At 42.6% G+C, this 19,499-nt stretch overlaps 1 protein-coding gene across 1 annotated transcript in view; it reads left to right on the top strand.

Annotated features, from left to right (window-relative positions):
- The window catches only part of KIF5C (kinesin family member 5C), a 164,277-nt gene that overhangs the window by 106,254 nt on the left and 38,524 nt on the right, over positions 1-19,499 (top strand). The window contains exons 12-16 of the mRNA XM_012137979.4: positions 2,425-2,600; positions 8,070-8,138; positions 9,776-9,982; positions 12,149-12,295; positions 18,882-19,070. Of these exons, the coding sequence (XP_011993369.2) occupies positions 2,425-2,600; positions 8,070-8,138; positions 9,776-9,982; positions 12,149-12,295; positions 18,882-19,070 (788 nt within the window). The remainder of the gene's footprint in view (positions 1-2,424; positions 2,601-8,069; positions 8,139-9,775; positions 9,983-12,148; positions 12,296-18,881; positions 19,071-19,499) is intronic.

Here is a 19,499-nt window from a genome sequence, read left to right as displayed (position 1 = left end):
AAATTCTCCAGGCAAGAATATTGGAGTGGGTAGTTATTCCCTTCTCTGGGGGATCTTCCTGAGCCAGGGATGGAAGCCGAGTCCCCTGCATTGCAGGCAGATTCTTGACCATCTAAGCCACCAGGCAAGCCCCAGGCAACTCCTTAGCTGACCCAGTCTCACGGTATCACTGCCTCTCTGGGCATTCGGAACCAAAGAGCACAGGGTTTCGGATGCCTCTTTCAGATGTTTTTATGTCATACCTCTGGACTTGGCCTGAACTGGCCGGTGGACAGTATGACTATGTTCTGCTTGCCTTCTGGTCCAGTGCAATTAAGAATTTCCTCTTTATAAGATTTAACTGGAAGATCAGTTCATACTGCTCTGGATTGCCCTGTTCATAAATTTCAGAAGCTAGAACTGAAAAATTAGATGTACAGTCATGATCCAAGTGGGAGAAGGACATTTACAAAGTGTTAATGGTGAAATTCTCTTAAGAAGGAACAGAATTGGGAGGTAGAGGTGAAAGAGGGCTTTCAAATTTTAGTATATACTATACAGTTAGAAAAAGACACATATATTTATATTTATAATTTTATATTTATAATGTTTTAAACAAACAGAAAAAAAAACTTGGAAACTAAATAGAACACTGTACAGCTTTTATAGCCCATGGACTTAGCAGGCTGTAGAGAATATAGGTGCTTTAATTGGATGAAATCCAGTTTGCACACTAAGATTGCTGGTAGATGCTTTAAACCAAGAATTGGAACTGAATGAAATATTGATTTGGTTCAGGTTCAGTTCAAAGGCTACTCTGATATTCTGGTTTTGTTTCAGGTCAATAATTTTAGAAAAAGGCTTAGGTACAGTACAGTCCGGTTGAGCTTTAGAAGGAAAAACAGTTGGCTCAGTTTTATATTCAGCAGAGTAATAATTTATTCCAGGTTTTGGCTCAAGTTGCTGCTTCAAATGGAACTGTGATATCAAGGTGAAATCACTGAGTGTTAGTTTTGTTTGAGCTGGAGGCCTATGGTACCATTTTGTGATTATCGAGTGAGATAACGGAGTCTTAAGCAATAAAGCTAACCCATCACAAAGTGCTTTGTTTATATTGAGATAAATGTACACGGTCAGTGTTCAGGGGGTTTCTCGAGATGTGATGCATACTGTTCATGAAGCCATGGATTAGGAGTTAAGTTCTGCCATTTGTCTTTGGGTGCCTTTTGTTGTTGTTTTTTCTTTGAGAAATTCCCTCTGGCTCCGGATAGTTTTCCTGGGGAATTTCCACAGAATACATTTTACGGGCTGAGAACTGGGTGAGGCCTGGAATGTTGCAGACACTCACTGATTGTAGCAAATTGAGTGTGAAGCTGATGGTAAACATTGTGATGGAAAAGTATGTTTGGTTTTGATTTGCTTTCCAAGTAGATATTTAAGCTGAGCTGAATGCTTTCCATAGACTCCGTTTTTGCAGTCTGTCTTTGCGAGGTGGTTTTCTTGTTGGGGATAGCCCTCGGCCGGTTTAAGAACTTCCCCTTTTCGCTCAGTTTGCACGGTCACATTTGGTACTGTTTCCTTCGAAGGCACCAACGATGCTCCTCTGCAGACTGAGAAGCAGGGAGGAGTCTGCATGGTATTCTCGGTGGGCTGCTTCTTCTTTCCTGGGACTACCTGATATCACAGGAAATTATTCTATTTGAACTCTCCAATCCGCCAATTAACTCTGACTTCCTGGGGGGGAGAGTGGTAGTGGAAATGTGTGTGTGTGTGTGTGTGTGTGTGTGTGTGTGTGTGTGTGTGTGTGTGTGTGTGTGTGTGTGTGTGTGTGTGTGTGTGTGTGTGTGTGTGTGTGTGTGTGTGTGTGTGTGTGTGTGTGTGTGTGTGTAATGTCAGTCAGAGTTCCTGGGTCCTGGGGCCACCCCAACTTCCTCCTTCAGAGTCAGGGATTCTCAAAGCGTGAATATTTGGGCCCTACAATGTTCTGTTAACAATGGTGAATTTGTTCCTTGACTTGGCTGTTGCTGTTAATGAAACAGTAACCTAATTAATTGTAACTAGAGTGCCTCAGAGGTCTGCTTCCCTTTGAATCCATCACCAAAGAGAACATGATTCTAGTAAAGCCCCAGCATATTCCTCAACAAAAGAAAAATGTTTGCAAAAAATTCTGGGTATCTCTGCAAAGTTGGATTAGTTGAGAGCTTGCATGGTTGATGGAGCCAGTTTACATCAGGAGCAAGGGGGTGTTACATAATCTTCCTCCTTATACTCATTTTGGTCAATTAACTACGACCTTTCTTGTCAAACGACAAACTATTAACTTTAAACAGCTCCTCATTGTGTCCTTTGTGTCTTTTTCATGGAGTGACTATTTCTGTAACTTTTTCTGGAGGGCTGCATGCTAAATTTCTTCAATGCCTAACTCCTCTTGGCTGTGCTTTGCAGGAGAAGCTGTGCCTGAGGATGAACAGATCAGTGCCAAGGACCAGAAGAGTCTAGAGCCCTGTGATAACACGCCCGTCATAGACAACATTGCTCCTGTGGTTGCTGGCATCTCTGCAGAGGAGAAGGAGAAGTACGATGAGGAGATCTCCAGTCTCTACCGACAACTGGATGATAAGGTCTGTGGTCAGAGTTTATAGACCTCACACTGGTACAAAAGCTAAAGGTAGCAGGTCCTAGACTTACTGGCTGGAAGTAGCTCAAGCCCCATGCAACCTGATGTAAGACTGAAGACTGATGTTTATGTCCGTTTTCCTAATGCTTACCCTAGCTCTTTATTGGGCTGTGTTGTGTGCTAAGTCGCCTCAGTCCTGTCTGACTCTTCGCGACCCCATGGACTGTAGCCCAGCAGGCTTCTCTGTCCCTGGGATTCTCCAGGCAAGAATACTAGAGTGGGGGATGCCAGGCCCTCCTCCAGGGGATCTTCTTGACCCAAGGATTGAACCAGCATCTCTTATGTCTCCTGCATTGGGCGACGGGTTCTTTACCACTAGCGCCACTGGGGGAACTGGATTCATGGGGGATGGAAACTTTCATGGAAATTTGATTGAAAGATTGGCCTCGGCAGACAGAATCTTCACATCTAGAAACTGGATGGGACCTTATCATAGCATGAGGGTGGAGGGTGAGTGAACTTTGTTTAATTCTCCTTTCTTTTCTTCTCTGGGCTTGTCTGTCACCTCTTGGAAATTCCAGCAGTGTCCCAGCTCTAGGGGCAAAGGTGGTGGCTCCCAAAACTCAAGTGTGCACTTTGATCATGTAGCTCTAAGGTCCTGGAATGAGGAGCCGGTAATAGCATCAGAAAGGGGCATCCTCTTGAATGAAGTCGTTTGGATATGCTGATTAGGGATGTCCAATTTCTTGACAGACTTTTGGGACTCAAAGAATCCTGTCAGTGCACAAATTGGAATAAAGGAAGAGAGATCTTGGAGGACACTGTCTCACTCATCCCCAGTGAAGGTCAGGTTAGGAATCCCAGAGGCAAAGGAAATTAAATTGATGTTTCACGTGACCTTGGCATATTGCCCTTGGAATGCTTAAATCCTTTCAGTTCATTTCATCCGGGTTGCTGGTATTTTTAATCTGATTTCATCTTTCCTGCTGTGGTTCAGCTCAGAGTGCTTGGGGACACCTCTGGCTTGGATAGAACAGCTTTGTTATGTTAACGTTGTCATTAATCTTACAAGCCTCTTTCTTCTGAGTAAAGCTCAGAGTCTGGTCTCACCTTTACAAGGGAAATGTGACTGCTTGCCCTAAGGAAGCTGGTTCTCTTTTTGCTTGTGGCTCTGGGAGTTTGCATTATACAGTGTTAAACTGGGGTCACCCTACCCGTTGGGTGACATATTTAATAAGATATTCATGCTGTGAGAGCTGGATTAATTACTTTTTAGGCTGTAGACATACTGTTACTCTTCTCTTTCTACCCAGGTATTTAATGTAAAACCTCAAACAAAGCGAGAGAAAAGGGAGATCAATAAGTAAGTGAGCAGTCTCTGTGGATTTTTTTGTTTCTCCAAAGAAATGTTACTGTTGAAGCATATTGCAATTATTTTTTCTCATTTAGAATTGAAGGGTTCATTTTTAGTATCCCCAAAGAATCCTGGATGTGGGGTCATAACCTGATTCTGCCCTCTGTTCTCTACAAATAGAAACCAAACATGGTCGGAATTGGGATCTTTTTACCCTGGTAGCATGAGGATTTTTCATGGATCTGAGAAAACTTTAGAGTCTTGAATTCGGCATCTGAAATGTAGGCAATGCCAGGCCTTGGCAGTTTTCAGTTGGTAGCTGGCAGAACTGACCCTGGAGCTCTGCCTCCTAATTCCTGGCCTAGGACATTTTCTGTCATATTCCTTTCCTTTAGTGTATGTTTTGAAAACCCTGGTAAGCATACATTTTGAGATCAGCATTTGTGGTCCATCACAGGGTGATGCTGAGAGATCTGGGAAAGGACTTGAGCCCCAAAGCCTCAGCTTGGCTGGGGGACACTGAAGCTTGTCATGCCATTTGTGTCTCTACCCATGGATGGCCTGGGTATGTCTTATCAGGTGTCATTTTTATTTGTCCGCCTTTTAAAGTTCTAGAAGCTATTTCATGCTTCTGATGATGCTGATGGTTTGGTACTTTTAAGAACACATGAGTTGGGACAGGGCACCTTCATAGATGATTAGTGGCAGTGCTGAAAGTATCTAGGTTTAGATAAGATGCTAGCCCAGGGTGCTTAGATGACTTACATTGCCTGGAGGTGGCAGAGCTACAATGAGCTTACACATCTTCTGACTCCCAGTCCAGTGCTCATCCTATTTTGGCTTCAGGCCTTGAAATGAGGAACTTGTCAGTCCTAATGAATTTGTCTTGAATGTGCTGGAAGAAAGATTCTATGTGTTCTTCTTCCCGCTGCCCCCTCTGTCCCTCTGTGCTGCCCCTCCGTGCTGCCCCTCCAGGGGTCGAAGGACAGGTGATTTTCTAAGGCAGTGCTGTGTGATGGAAAAGCAGGGACTTTAGAGTCAGTCCTGTGGCTTAACAATGTTGCGACCTGGGCTGATGACCCATCTGCTAAAGTTGTTTTTCTTATCTGTAACATGGAGCTCACATCTGTTACTTCAGAAGGTTGCATTGGGGAGTAAACGATTCTAGGACATAGCTGCTGCTGCTGCTGCTGCTGCTGCTTCTGCTGCTGCTAAGTCACTTCAGTCGTGTCCAACTCTGTGTGACCCCATAGACGGCAGCCCACCAGGCTCCCCCGTCCCTGGGATTCTCCAGGCAAGAACACTGGAGTGGGTTGCCATTTCCTTCTCCAGTGCATGAAAGTGAAAAGTGAAAGTGAAGTCGCTCAGTCACGTCCGACTCTTCGCGACCCCATGGACTACAGCCCACCAGGCTCCCCCGTCCATGGGATTTTCCAGGCAAGAGTACTGGAGTGGGGTGCCATTGCCTTCTGTGCTAGGACATAGCAGATGCCGCTAAATATTAGTTTCTTTCTTTTCTATCTCCTCCCTTTCTGTTTGTTTAAGGGAGAAGCCACATGATGGGGGTATCCGAGGGTGGTGGTGCAGAGGTGGGCTAAGAGCAGAGTTGTTAAGACAGGCAGTTTGGCACCGGCACTGTTTCTGATTTCCCATCACCTCTCCAGAGCTTCTGTACTGATGGAGATGTAAGAGCAGAGCTAAGTGTAAGTAGGAGTTGAACTGATGGTATTCATTGAATCATTTCACTGAGTACCATTGCAACAAACACATCTTTGTCATTAAGGGAGACCAGTAACCTATTGACAACTCACTTATTTCAAATACCAGAATGTTTTCTGAAAAGTGCCTGCTAATCCATTATCCACAGACCAGATCTTAACAATTGGCATCCGAGTGAGCATGTATAAACATATTCTAAAAGATGGGCTTGAATGTATAGATATTGACTGCACAGCACATCTTCCTCTGAAAAACTTGAAAATTAAGAAAAAAAAACACAACACAACAGACTATGCTAATTCCTTAGAGAAGTTTCCTTAAGAAAGGGTAAGTGTAGCTTTGGAAATGTCTCTGACATAAGCGATTCATGTTGTCATAATGTAGTCCTTGGTCGTCATCCTTTCCAGACAGGCTAAGGGCCCTTGATTTCTCATGGTGCCTCAAACATAACCGTCTCTCAGTCCATCACCCATCAGGAGCGAGCCCACGTCATCAGGCTTTGAAATGAACACAGTATAAGAACAAAGCGCTTGAGCTACTATTCTGCCTCTCGTGATTTATGTCACTTGTAGCCATTGCTTATACGTCCCGGGGAAGAGGTGGCAGCTCTTCCATGTTAAACTTCTTGAGTCTTTTATGTTAAGTTGTTTAATATTTGTGCACTGAGGAACATAAACACTAAAACCGTTCATAGTAGAAGAGAAAATATGTCCAACATAATAGTCTTCTAGTTGGGGAAATAACCTTTTTTTTTTGGAGAGATTTCAGTTACTGTGGTGTAATTTCCCTAATTCTCCTGCCAGAAATCTGACTTCAAGAGGAAAGCCATGAGTATTTTTTAGAACCATTAAAGAATTTTTAACTTGTAAAAAAATTTTCAAAACTTCAGGGTCAGATGTGCTATGGAGTCCAAATCTATACATTCAAGTGCATCTCTTAGAACCTGTTGACACAGGCCTGATGCCAGCTATTAAGATCTAGTCCATGGATAATAGATTTCTAAGCACTTTCCAGAAAACATTCTGGCATTTGACTTTTCCTATATATAAAATATAGTTGAGTTGGTGTTAGAAAGTTCAGTAGAAACATGATCTCCCTGAGCAGAGAAATAAGCCCCAAAGATGTTCTATACAAAGGAAAAGGAGACACAGATCTCATAATATTAATGCTAGAATTTTCTTGCGCTGTGGAAAGCATCAGGCTGTGATAGTGGTTAATCTGATTTAAGAGGATGAACTGACCCAACCGAACAGGCAGGAGAGTATCCTGGGGAAAACTGAGGACCTGCAACCCAGGCCCTTGACTTTCCCCTCGAGCCCCCACTCTGGAAAAGGAGGACAGTGCGGTACAGGTGGTTGTCTTAGGGGCTGCTGGTGGAAACACCTGGGCAGCTCCTGGTGCAAAGAGGAGCACAGGACTACTGAACTGGACTGAACTCTGCTCGAGGTTTAGACCCCAGAAGCGTCATCACACAGGATGTTCTCTTGTTCCTAAGGTAGAGGCACATGGGAAGCCGCGCTGTCTTTCTGCACAGGCTGCGCTTTACAATTTCCTTTGAACTCATGAAAACCTTTGTAACCAAGACTGAATCTCATGCAGTTAGGTGCTGGCCACCTGCCGTTGTGGACCACATCTAGGGAGGGGAGAGGTGGAGATGCTTACGCTGGGTCGTGGGAGGCGGCAGCTCCGGCTTTTGTGGCAGCAACACCTAGCGGCAGAAGCTGAGAGCGAGAAGAGCGAATTAGTCTGTGGGGAGATCCTTTCCCACTTCAGTGACACACCAGAAACGAAGCAATCGTATTTCTGCATGCCAGCTTCCTTGAGGTTTTTTCAGACTGGTAAGAAATTTAGCTCCTAATCAAAGGCAGCTCTCTAATGCCAAAGATGAATTCTCTAGTAAATGTTTCCTAGTCTAAGTAAGAGGTTTGAAGTGGAAATACTGGTCTCTTTCACCTGTCACATGGCAGTGTTCCCACTCACAGATGTGTTTGACAAGCTTCGGGACGTGTGCCTGTTCCAGTACAAGTGGTTAGAGATTCACTCCCTAATTTTTTGAGCTAGGAATTCACTGTTAACATCTTTGAGTTGGAAGGGATAACTCCAGAGTCCCTTTCAGTTTCCAAGCCCTACATCGCTGATTTCTGGATGAGAAGGAATTGAGTTGAATGTGGAGGATATTGATTTTCCCAGAATATCTAAATGTTTCATCAGCTGAAAAAGGTGGGTGAAGTGGTATTTGAACCAATCTCTCATCTGCGAGGAGGCACCACACCATTTGCTTCATCTTATTAGCAAGCTTACAGCTGGCATCCTGGTATCTGACTGCCGTCCATCGAGAAACCAGGCTATCAAAAATGACATAACTAACCACAAAAAATTAAACATGATGTTTCGTTTCAGGATGATGAAATTAACCAACAGAGCCAGCTGGCTGAAAAGCTAAAGCAACAGATGTTGGATCAGGATGAGGTAAAGAATGCAATAAAATTTTTCTTTTTGCAAAGTTCTTTTATGACTGTCTGTTGTGGCTATTCCAGAAATTTAATTTGCAAAGAGTTTTTTTTTAAAAAATCACTGAATCATGGAAATTTCTTGGTAGATTTCCTTTCAGTGGCTGCTAAAAGCTGATTTTAGCTGAATTTAGGAAATAAATGTCTGACTTGGTGGAGCTCTAGGGTTTTGAGAGTAACTGGTTGCTACACAATCTATGAAGAGCAGAGACAGAGGAGCTTGGTAGTGGGGCAAGGATGATCCTGCTTCCTCATACCCAGGGCCTAGCACGCCTGGTTCATTCCATTTCAGCCTTGTCTTAGCTTTGCAGATCAGGTAACTCAGGTCTTTGATATACACCATGTTCTTGTGCTGTCTTGTAGGGAAAAAAGTACTCAAAGAACAAATGTAGACTGTAGAGAAGAGGAAAGCAACAGAAGATAGGGGTCCAAGCTCTGTGTTAGTATATATGTGATACACTTACAAGGAGGCAAATTTTTTTCAGTCTCTCCCTGGATGGCACACAGTTCTCTAGTAGATGTCTTTATTACGTGGTATTTTTGCCAAGTATTTTACAAACAGGAACCTAAGCAAAGAACAGATAGCCAATCTATCAAATATAGATGGTTCGTAATTCCCTTGCTGAGGGCCTAAGTATGTTTCCTCTTTTGTGCTTTAGGGTGTTTCTTGCTTTGTTGCTAAAATGCGATGGATTGGCTCATATGATACAGTTACAGCAAGTGGCTATGGTTCATGGCCCCATTCCCACCCCTCTCATAGATGTAACACACTCTCTTACCATTTTCTTCTCTTCCTTTTTGTTGCCCGTCATCTCTTTAGGATAGTGATTATGCCCTCTGCGCAAACAGTCCTCTTGGCAGGAACCATATTTAATTGATTTTCCTCTTCACTGTAGTTGAGGCTTCCATTTGTTTAGTGCTGCCTGCCTTCTCCCTCCCATTCTGTGGCTGTGCATCTCCAGCTTGGTACAACTGCTGTGATAAGCTTTACTTTTTGTTACAGTGAAGACTCTTACTATTTTTCTATGCTGTCGAGACAATCTCTGTTCACTATAAGCAAATCAGAAAATACAGTAAGCACAAAAATAATGAAAGTATCCATAAAGTCAGTCATTCACTTTTTGACTAGTGTTAATGTGGAGGGCAAATTCTTCTGTAATCCATGATGAATATTAAGAAAAATTAGGGACTGCTCTTTTATACTGTTTTGATTGACTCTGAAATTGACCAGTTGACAATGTGAAAAAATGATAATAGTAAAAAGCCATGTAAGTATTATTATAGTCCTTGGAAATTACTCCTCCTCATCCTTTGTTCAACATGTGGAATAGCCAGTCAGCTAAAAAGTGTGATTCTTGATCTGTAATCAGTTCTTGGAATTAAGCTTATGCAGCTTTAAATACAAAAGAAACAGAAAGAAAGAGAAACATATTTTCAAGACAACATGCTGTTTTTTCATTTAGCATATGGTTATATAGTATGGTTTCTAGTTATCCTGAGCTTTTTCAACTTATTTTCTCTAATCTTTGCGTAGAGCACTGAACATAAACCTTTGAACATTAGCGTCACCAATTCCATGCCATCTAATTTCCCCAGCTTTTAGCTTCCACGAGAAGAGACTATGAGAAGATTCAGGAGGAGCTGACACGGCTCCAGATTGAAAATGAGGCAGCCAAAGACGAGGTGAAAGAAGTTCTCCAGGCTCTGGAGGAGCTGGCTGTCAATTACGACCAGAAGTCGCAGGAAGTGGAGGACAAGACCAGGGCCAATGAGCAGCTGACAGACGAGCTGGCCCAGAAAACGGTTGGAGCATTTGTGTGTGGGAGCGGGCCTTCCTCGGGTGCCATTCCTGTACTTCTGTTGATATTTACTGACAAGACACTACGTAGCATGGCAGTTGGCTGAGTGGTTTTTCAGTGTTAAGCACAGATGCATTCTGTGAATCCTCCAATGATTGAAGTAATTTGTGTGAGTGACTTGTCCACTTGCCCCAGATCTTCATATCAGGTCTGTTTTATATCTGGGGGATTTGTAACACCAGAAGTGATGCCTTATAGGATACTCAAGAAAGTGCAGACTTTGGAGCCACAAAAATCCTAGTTAGAAATCTGACTTTAACTGTTAAGCCTTAGTCGAGACATGAATACTTCAGTGTTCATTTCCTTATCTGTAAAAATGGTGATAGTAACATGTTCCTTTCAGGGTATGGGAATTAGTGACAGTTTACATAAAACACTTAGCGTGGACCTGTGCATCATGCTACAGTATTAGCAAATAACTCCCAAAACATTGTATTGACAGGGGAGCGTGCAAGGCATGGAGTCCACTCTTCCTATTTACACCTTCCTGAATGCAGCCCATTCCTTCCCCAGCGCTGCTTGTCCTCGCCTAGGACCTAGCTGTCCTGGTTTCTCTGTTGTCCTGTTTTTCAGCTAGTGCTTCGATCTGCACGCTTCCTAATTTTCAGATTCTCCCAGTGAGAGATACTGCTGGTTCTGCACAGGGAGCTAGTGGCAGAGGGCCAGTGAGCATTTGGTGAGGTGGCTGCTGGTGGAACGTGTCCATTTTTCCTTTTTCTACTTGGAAGATGGGCGGTGGGCAGCCGAGTGGCTGTAACCAGCTGCCCTTGGCACCTCAGTCCAATGGCCTGGTGTCATGGGATTGTGCCCAGTCTGCTTGGTGGAAAACCACCATCCTCCCAGCAAGGGGAAGTAGCAGATGGTGCACGAAAGCGCCGATCTGTTGACCGTAGATGCTGCAGATAGAAAACGCTGCTTATTCCATACATTCAGCTGCATGTAGGAAGGCTTTTCAATGTTTCCCAAGATAGGAACTACTGCTTCTGTGGATTTTGAAAACAAAATGAAATAAGCAGTGACAGTGCCTAAATAAAAACAAAAATGAAAAATAGAAAAACAAAGCAGAAGTTACATAGGAAATAAGGAGACTTAGATTTCTTGGGGCTTACTGTTTTCTGCAGGATTTTTTAACTAGTCTGTGGTGCTTCCCAAAACAATGAAACGTTTTCCATGATACAAGTTTTATCTTCTGTCAGACCAAAGTACTACTAGACTAGTTTAGGGTACTATTTTTAGTTTGATTATTAAGAAATACTCGAGTAAAATAGTTGCATATGGAAGAATTACATAAATGTCTTTGCATTAACCTTTACAATTCTATAATTTATGCAGATTATTTTCTCTTTTGGCTGAGTTAATACCAAGAAACCAAAAGATGGCAAATTTGTTGATGTTGAGAGTTTGTTAAATTAGGTAGTTAAAAATACATGCATATTGGTAGCATACATGAAGAATGGGAAAGGGATGAATTTGTTAATGTTTGGTAGTAAAATGGGGCTTCTGGTATGTATATTTAGAAGCTATGTATATTTAGAAGCCATCTCCTGTTGAACCAGACTAAATTTGAAATGTGATGAAGAGTGTCCAGTTCTGGTTCACTTGAAGATGGAAAGACTTTTTCTTGGTTGTTCTCTAAACTCATTAATGTCCCTTTGGGCCTTCCAGACCCATCTGTTATGAAGTCAGATGGGAATTTGGAAGTGGTCCCAGGGAGCAGGTTTGTTTGGAAGTGGAGGTGGAGACGTTTGCAGGTATGTTTGTATCCTGAAGAATGTGGACTGAAACAGAACATCTGGTAGGTCGGATTAGATGTGATTACACATTGTAAACATAAGGACTCCTTTTGAGCTTTATTTGTTTTTAATAACTTATTCCACTCACCTGGAAATTATCATCTGATATGCAGACAAATGACATATCAGGCCAAGACAACTTCCTCTTCTTATCAGAGAATGCAGAGCTATACCATAGTTTGGCTTAAAAGGACTCCTGTCGAAATTACCTGAAAGGATAAAAGAACTCCACCCTACATGATATTATTCTTGATGACACTGTGTGTATGAAATTGACGGGTGGCCTTTTAAATCTGTTGTTAAAATGTGTATTTCAGACTACGCTGACAACCACGCAGAGAGAACTGAGCCAGCTGCAGGAGCTTAGCAATCATCAGAAGAAAAGGGCCACCGAGATCCTGAATCTGCTGTTGAAGGATTTGGGGGAGATAGGAGGAATCATTGGTACCAACGACGTGAAGACTGTAAGCCAGCCCCTCTTTTATCTTGTCTACCTTGTCTTATAATGGCACAAGTCTGAGCAAGCAGAGTCTGCGTTTATTCTCCTAAGTATCCAGTGCTTAGCACGGTGTCTTGCATCTGCTGTGTGCTTGATCATATTTGAATGAATGAACGAAAAGCTGATTGAGTGACTAAGTAAATGATTATTTTGGTTAAGGAGGAGAAAAGAAAAATTACCTTTCAATTATAGGAAATGTCCTCAAATCTTGGTTGGCCTTCTGTGAGTTGGTTTAGTCCTCAGGATTACATGCCAGTGTCACAGAGCTTTGGGACTGGATAGGTTAAACAAAAGTTCTACTCAGAAATGTTTCTCCTTTTTTTTCTTTTTAAGTTATCTATTTATTTTTGGCTGTACTGGGTCTTTTTTGCTGTGCGTGGGTTTTCTCTAGTTGCAGTGAGTGGGGGTTACTTTCTGGTTGTAGTCCACAGACTCTAGGTGCATAGGCTTCAGGAGTTGTGGCCCACAGGCTTAGCTGCCCTGCAGCATGCGGGATCTTCCCGGACCAGGACTGAACCCGTGTTCCTGAATTGCAAAGTGGTCTCAAGCAGTGGACCACCACGGAAGCCCTCTCCTTTTCTATGAAAATACAACAGAATGAAGGTCCCCAATCAATCAGTATGAGTTAGGAAAGATTTCAGCTGGAAATAAGAGGATTCTAACGGTGGCTTAATAAAATAAAGCCATGTTTATTATTCACAGTATAAGAAGTCTAGAATCTTGTTATTCAAGTTGTGGTCTGCATCACCCGGGAACTTGTTCTAACTAGAGACTCTTAGGCCCACCTCAGGCCTACTGAATTAGAAGCTGCATTTTAACAAGAGTCCCCAGGTCATTCCTATGCTTCTTGAAGTTTTAGAAGCAACTTTAGGTGCAGGATCTCAACAACGTCAAGGATCCAGGTCTTTATTTTCTTTCTGTTTTCCTCAGCCTCATCTGTAGATTTTTGTCTCTTGGTAGCAAGATAGCTTCTGTAGCACCAATCATCATGTCTGAAGCAGGACAGGCTGTAAAGCCAGACAGCTTTCATCCAGGAGAGAACTATATCCCAGAAATCCCCAAAGGCATCCCCTTATACTTCATAGAGGCCAGAATTGGGTCACATGGTCACCCCAAGCTGCAAGGGAAGCTGGGAGAGCAAAGAGAAATAGTTTTACTACAATGGGCTTAAACCAACCATGATTAACCCCGGGAGTGGTGTACATTAGTGCCATCGATAGCAAAGTTATAAGGGACGTGGCATAAAGTTGTCTATGAGTTTAGGAGTACAGGGAAATGAGAGTAAATACTGCCATCAGTCAGGAACAGTTTGCCACAAAATAGACAGGGCATTGGAAAAATGAGTGACATCAAACAAAATAGCTCTCTTGAGGTATAATTGACATAAAATAAGCTGCATGTATTTATTTATTTGGCTGTGGTAGGTCTTAGTCGCCACAGGCAGGATCTCAGTTTTGGCATGCAGGGTCTCGTTCCCAGCCAGGACCCCCTGCATTGGGAATGTGGAGTCTTACCCACGGGGCTACCGGGGAAGTCCCAGGTGCACATGACGTATACAGTTTGAGAAGTTTTGACATATGTGTACATTCATGAAACCATCATCCCCACAATAAGATAATGAGCATGTCTGCCACCTTCAAAAGTATGCGGGGCTATTTCTGGTCTCTAGTCTATTTCAGTGATCTGATCTTGATACCAGTACCATACTATTTTGATGATTGTTGTTGTTGTTCAGTTAATCACTGTAGGTTTATATGAACTCAAGACCTTCTGTGGAGTAGCCATTGATAAACATATGTGTATTTTATCAAGCCAGGGACTAGTACTATAGTATTAAACTTCTACCTCAAAGGTTAAAACCAAATTCTTGGAGTTTAGCCTGTTAGCCTTTTTTTTTTTTTTTAAATTTATTTATTTATTTATTTTTTTTTACTAAACCATGATTATTTAGTTTTTATTTTAGCCTTTAAAAGGCCGAATTATACTTCAGACTGCTTTGGAGGAACACTCAGGTTTTGAGTTGGGATTGTTAAATACTAGACAGGCCTCCCGAAATTACTTTTGTTTATAGACATTGCTGGGAACCAGTGAAAGCTCTTCTTAGGTGGTATAACAGATCGAGGTTTAGAGCATATGACCTCTTATAAACCCAATCATTCTTTCATAGAACCTCTATTGTAACTGAATATTTAATGAATCTTTGCAAACGAATCTAATTTTAACATAGAATTCTCCGGTACTATAAGATTAACCCTATTAAGTTCCAGTTCGGTGATTTTATATTTGAGGATTTATTTTTAGACGCATATGTTGGTGTTGAGCTATAAACTTCTAAGTTTGGGGTGATTAAATGGTCCTTGCAATATGAAGGTGCAGTTGATTTATGGGAAGTTGGTGCCTGCTGCTGATAATGATAAAGGAAGATATTTTTATGCCAAGTTCTAAAATAGAGCTGATGAAAAATGCTAATGAAATCAAGGAGTGTCTGGGTACTTTGGAATTTAAAAAGAAAGAGTCCTTACCTTTGGGAATATGAAGTATGATTGAGATTATTTTTAAGTACTTTGAATATTTTTAAGATATCTTTGAATTCCAGACATTGGATGCCCTAATTAATTTCATTGATAACTTTCACTTAGATAGCATCATATTCTTAATCACTCTGGTTTTTTCTTACAATTATGATTTAGTTTGTAATTATAAGGAAAAAAATTCATCATGGCAATGAGCATTAAAGGAGAGGAATTATGTGACTTTGGGCAAGTTACTTTATTTATCTGGGTTTCATATTCCTAATTTGTAAAATGATAAGATGAGTTCAGACTATCTTGAAGATGGTCAGCTCAGGAACTGCATGAGCTATGCATCTGTTTCTTAAATCTATCATTGTGGGTACAGATGCTTTTCTTATTGGCAATGAGTATTCAGTTGATATAATTCTTTTGATCTAAAAAATGAGATCAAGGAAATCTTTTTTGGTGATCTTGTGTTTTTATTCCTAAAAATCCTATTCAGTCCCCCTGGTAGTGTTCTGGGGCTAGAGGGAAAGATGGCTGCTGGAGTCTCTCTCAGCCATCAGTTCTAGGATACAGCAGGCCTGAACAGCAAAGAAACAGAAGAACTCATATTTCTCCAGCTCGGTCATGTCTGGGGGCATTTTCAGAGTCCAGGCAATACGTAAGTCAACAAAGCAAGATGAGAGCAGCAAATGACAAGATGAGCCTGTGTTGGCTTCATCCAGGCTTATTAGTGAGCCTCCTCTTTTCATGTTCCAACGTCACCGGTCTTTCCTTAAGGCAGAGGTTTCCAGATTTCTAGCCACAAGCAGAATAACAAGTTGAGGTTGAGTAAACAAAATGGATTGGGTTAGCTGCCTAGTTTTCTTCAGACCTCAGGTCTAGCTGAGATGCAGGTGAAGAAATTCAAGCAGGTGACAGAGACCCTGGGCCCCGCCTCCATGAGGGACCTGGCTGTGGCTGGACCAGAGATGCAGATAAAACCGTTCCGGATCCTGGGCCTGAAGTCAGCCTTCATCACCGATAGCTCCCTTCTCATCAACTTCTTCAGCACAGCCTGGGGTCTGCTGGGGCTAGGGTGTGAGTTCCAGTCCCCACAGAATGGTGGCTGGGGTCCTCACCTCCAAGAGGGCTTGCTTCTTCATTCCCCTCCTGCTCCTCAGCCTCTTGGAAGCAACTTTATCATACCTTGGCTCTGTGCTGCACTTGTAAATAAAACTGACATTTCTAGACGCCTTTTCTTTTTTTTTAAACTGGGCTCCATCCCCTGGCCTGATTGGCTGCTGCTTGACAACCGACCCTCACAACAAAACCTCCGGCTCGGAGCCCGTAGCTGCTTTTTCTAATAGGGATTTTTTAAGTCCCGTTATGACTTTGTAGGGCTTCACTGGTGGCTCAAGCAGTAAAGAATCTCCCCGTGATGCAGGAGACACGGGAGACGGGGGCTTGATCCCTGAACTGGGAAGATCCTCTGGAGAAGGAAATTGCAACCCACTCCTGTATCCTTGCCTGAAGAATCCCATGGAAGAGGAGCCAGGCGGGCTGCAGTCCATGAGGTCACAAAAGAGTTGGCCACAACTGAGTGACTAAACAGCAACAACAAGTGACTTTCTAGGTCTTAGAATGTGAGCAGTCACTTCACTTACCTTTTACTTGGCCTAGAAATGGCTCCTTGGATGACTGCAGTATGCTCTAGAGACGTGGATGAGGGTGATTCCTATACAGGCAAGACGGAAGGGGGAGGCAGTCTCTTCTGCTGAATTAGCCATCCACACTGGGCCTCATGGTCTAGTACATACATTCCAGTCACTGTCAGACCCAGAGGAGAGTTATTAAATAAGCCTACAGCAGCAAACTCTGATTCTTCTTTTTAAAATAAGAGTATACTGGAATTACTGAAAACTCTGAAGTTATATGACTACATATATGAGCTTGTAAGTGGTAAGAAACCTTGCAGTTAATATTTGCCTGGAGTACTGTGTGTTTGTTTTTTTTTCCCCCATCAGGTGTAGATTCAAAATCTCCTTTTTGACCTCCTAGAATAAGTATAGGCTTCAGAAGTTATGGTTCTGGTTTGAGGGAAGAAATACCCAGTTCTCACTTTAGAGAATGCCCATTTTTGTGATTTATTTTTTTTCTACTCATCTCCAATTCAGATGTCACCTGGGCATAGAACACAATGTGCCCTCAGCTGAAGAACGTCTTAGAGGAGGAGGTGTTTGCTTCCTTCCCACGACACCCTAACTCGGTTCAGCAATGTTCTAACCCCCAGGAGGGTATAGGTTGTGAATTCCACACAAAAGAGATGGATGTCTCCTTACCTTTATACAGAAAGACAATACACAGGGCACACTTGGTCAGGCTAAAGAATGAGTTTCTCATCTCTGTACCATGTTGGACCGATCACCAAGGCACAAGGAGAAAACTGAACTTAAAGATTGTGGGGTTTTCTCATCTGTTATCTCCATGATACTGGATTATGAAAGAAGTGTAATGAGTGGATTTGGTAGGCAAATCGCTGGCAAACGGAAGTGTAACTGATTAGGAAGAACCTCCATTAAAGTAAGGGGCTTCCCTGGTGGCTTAGCTGGTAAAGAATCTGCCTGCAATGCGGGAGACCTGGGTTTGATCCCTGGGTTGGGAAGATCCCCTGGAGAAGGGAATGGCTACCCACTCCAGGACTCTGACCGGGAGAGTTCCTTGGACTGTATTGTCCATGGGGTCGCAGAGGGTCGGAAGGGACTGAGAGACTTTCACTTTCGCTTCTGTTCAAGTAAGATGGAGTCAGATGTTGATAATTGTGGATTTTCTTGCTGTGAACCTGAACTCTGTGTTGTGTTGATTGACCCTGAGATGTTTAGCAACATTGTTGGGGAATTTTTAGGGGAAGGTTGACACCAGATTTCAGGCACTCAGCACTGTCCTGTGTACTTTTTACCTGCTGCCAATTTTCAGGGTTGATAGACCACTCTGGGTTCATAGCTCTTAAATGTTTACTGAAAAAAATAGTCATACGATGAGCTAATGACAGCAATAATGACAAAAGTGGGCAGACGGAGTGTATTGTGAAACATCAAAAAAACAGAGTTGGAATCACTGTCTTAAACTGAAGCCTCTGTTCGTGGGATGGGTACTGGAGAGGGCTCTTGTTTTCTCCTGAGGTGCTAGGGTGCCCTCTGGTGGTTAAACAAAATATTCGCAGTTACTTTGCTCCTCAAGGCTATCTCTGCATCTCAGCAAGTGGGTTTCTATCCCAAGTATCTTGCTGCATTATTTGTATCCTGTAGAGCTCTGAAAATTAGACAACAAATATGAGATAGTAGAAGAATTCTTATTGTCAGAATCTTTTCTTCTAAAGGTGAATTTAAACTGTTATTCTCAGGTGATCTTAACTAAGCGAGATCCCTGTGTGCAGGCAGGTAGGGGCAAGGAAACATTGGTCATAATGAGAAGTCATGCAGGAAAACTTTCATCCAGAGCTGTTTCTGGTGATAACATGTTCTTTTTCATTAGATTCTTTAATTGAGAACTATATAGAGAATCCTCTGTATTTCAACCTTTGCTTATAGAAACATGTTCAAGCTCTTAGACTGCTTGTTTCTCTGGATAACAGACTGTAGAGAACATAATTGAAGTTTTGAATGATTTCTTTTGGGACTCCGGATCACCTTTAGGAACACTGGGTTTTGCTGCCCTTCCAGAAATGTAAGGAACACCTCTTCCGAGTTATCTCTTTTTAAAATTTCAATATTTTTTTCTACTGATATCATCTCTTTCATTCTAGAAAATCAATTGTAATGAAAAACCTGGTTAATTGAAGATTATATTAATTGAGGTTTTTCACTGGAAGTTTTATCTGAGGTTTCAGAGAACGTCAGGTGGAACCTATAGTTCAACTTGTGGTTCTCAGCTTGTGGTCCTGTGATTAGGGATTCTTAACCCAGAAATCCACAGACATCCCCATGGACAGGTTTCAGGGCCCTGTGAACCTCTGGCAGTCTTAGGCGTCATTGAGTGGTTCCCTCCTGTGCTCAGTTGGCAGATGTGAACGGAGTCATTGAAGAGGAATTCACCATGGCCCGGCTGTACATCAGCAAGATGAAGTCGGAGGTCAAATCTCTGGTGAACCGCAGCAAACAGCTCGAGAGCGCCCAGATGGACTCCAACAGGAAGATGAATGCCAGCGAGCGGGAGCTGGCAGCCTGCCAGCTGCTCATCTCCCAGGTAGGCCACGCCTTTGTTCATTATGTCACACCCTTGTGCTCTGGAAATCTGGTTCCTCCACGCTCCTGCTAAGGCTGTTGGTACCTAATATGGACTTATCCATGGCCTCCCAGGCAGTGACCGGCCAGGCTTATTCTTAAGGCTAGGTTTAGTTGTACAAATTACATGAATTACCTTCAGTCTTTTTTTTAAGGGATGTATCTACATATCTTTATCTAGCTATTTATAAATAAGTAGGTAGGTAGATAGGTAGGATAGATAGTGATGTATAATGAATGGAAAAGATTCAGTTCAGTTCAGTGGTACCCGACTCTTTGCCACCCCATGGACTGCTGCATGCCAGGCTTCCCTGGAAAAGTGGAAAAGATTGGGTGGCACCTAAAACACGTCTCAGCTAAGGCCGCATTCTTTGATCTTCTAATCTCTACC

This window comes from Ovis aries, chromosome 2 (assembly GCF_016772045.2).
Source record: "Ovis aries strain OAR_USU_Benz2616 breed Rambouillet chromosome 2, ARS-UI_Ramb_v3.0, whole genome shotgun sequence".
In the NCBI taxonomy this organism is placed as follows: Eukaryota; Metazoa; Chordata; class Mammalia; order Artiodactyla; family Bovidae; genus Ovis; species Ovis aries.
This window is presented reverse-complemented; position numbering and strand designations above follow the sequence as displayed.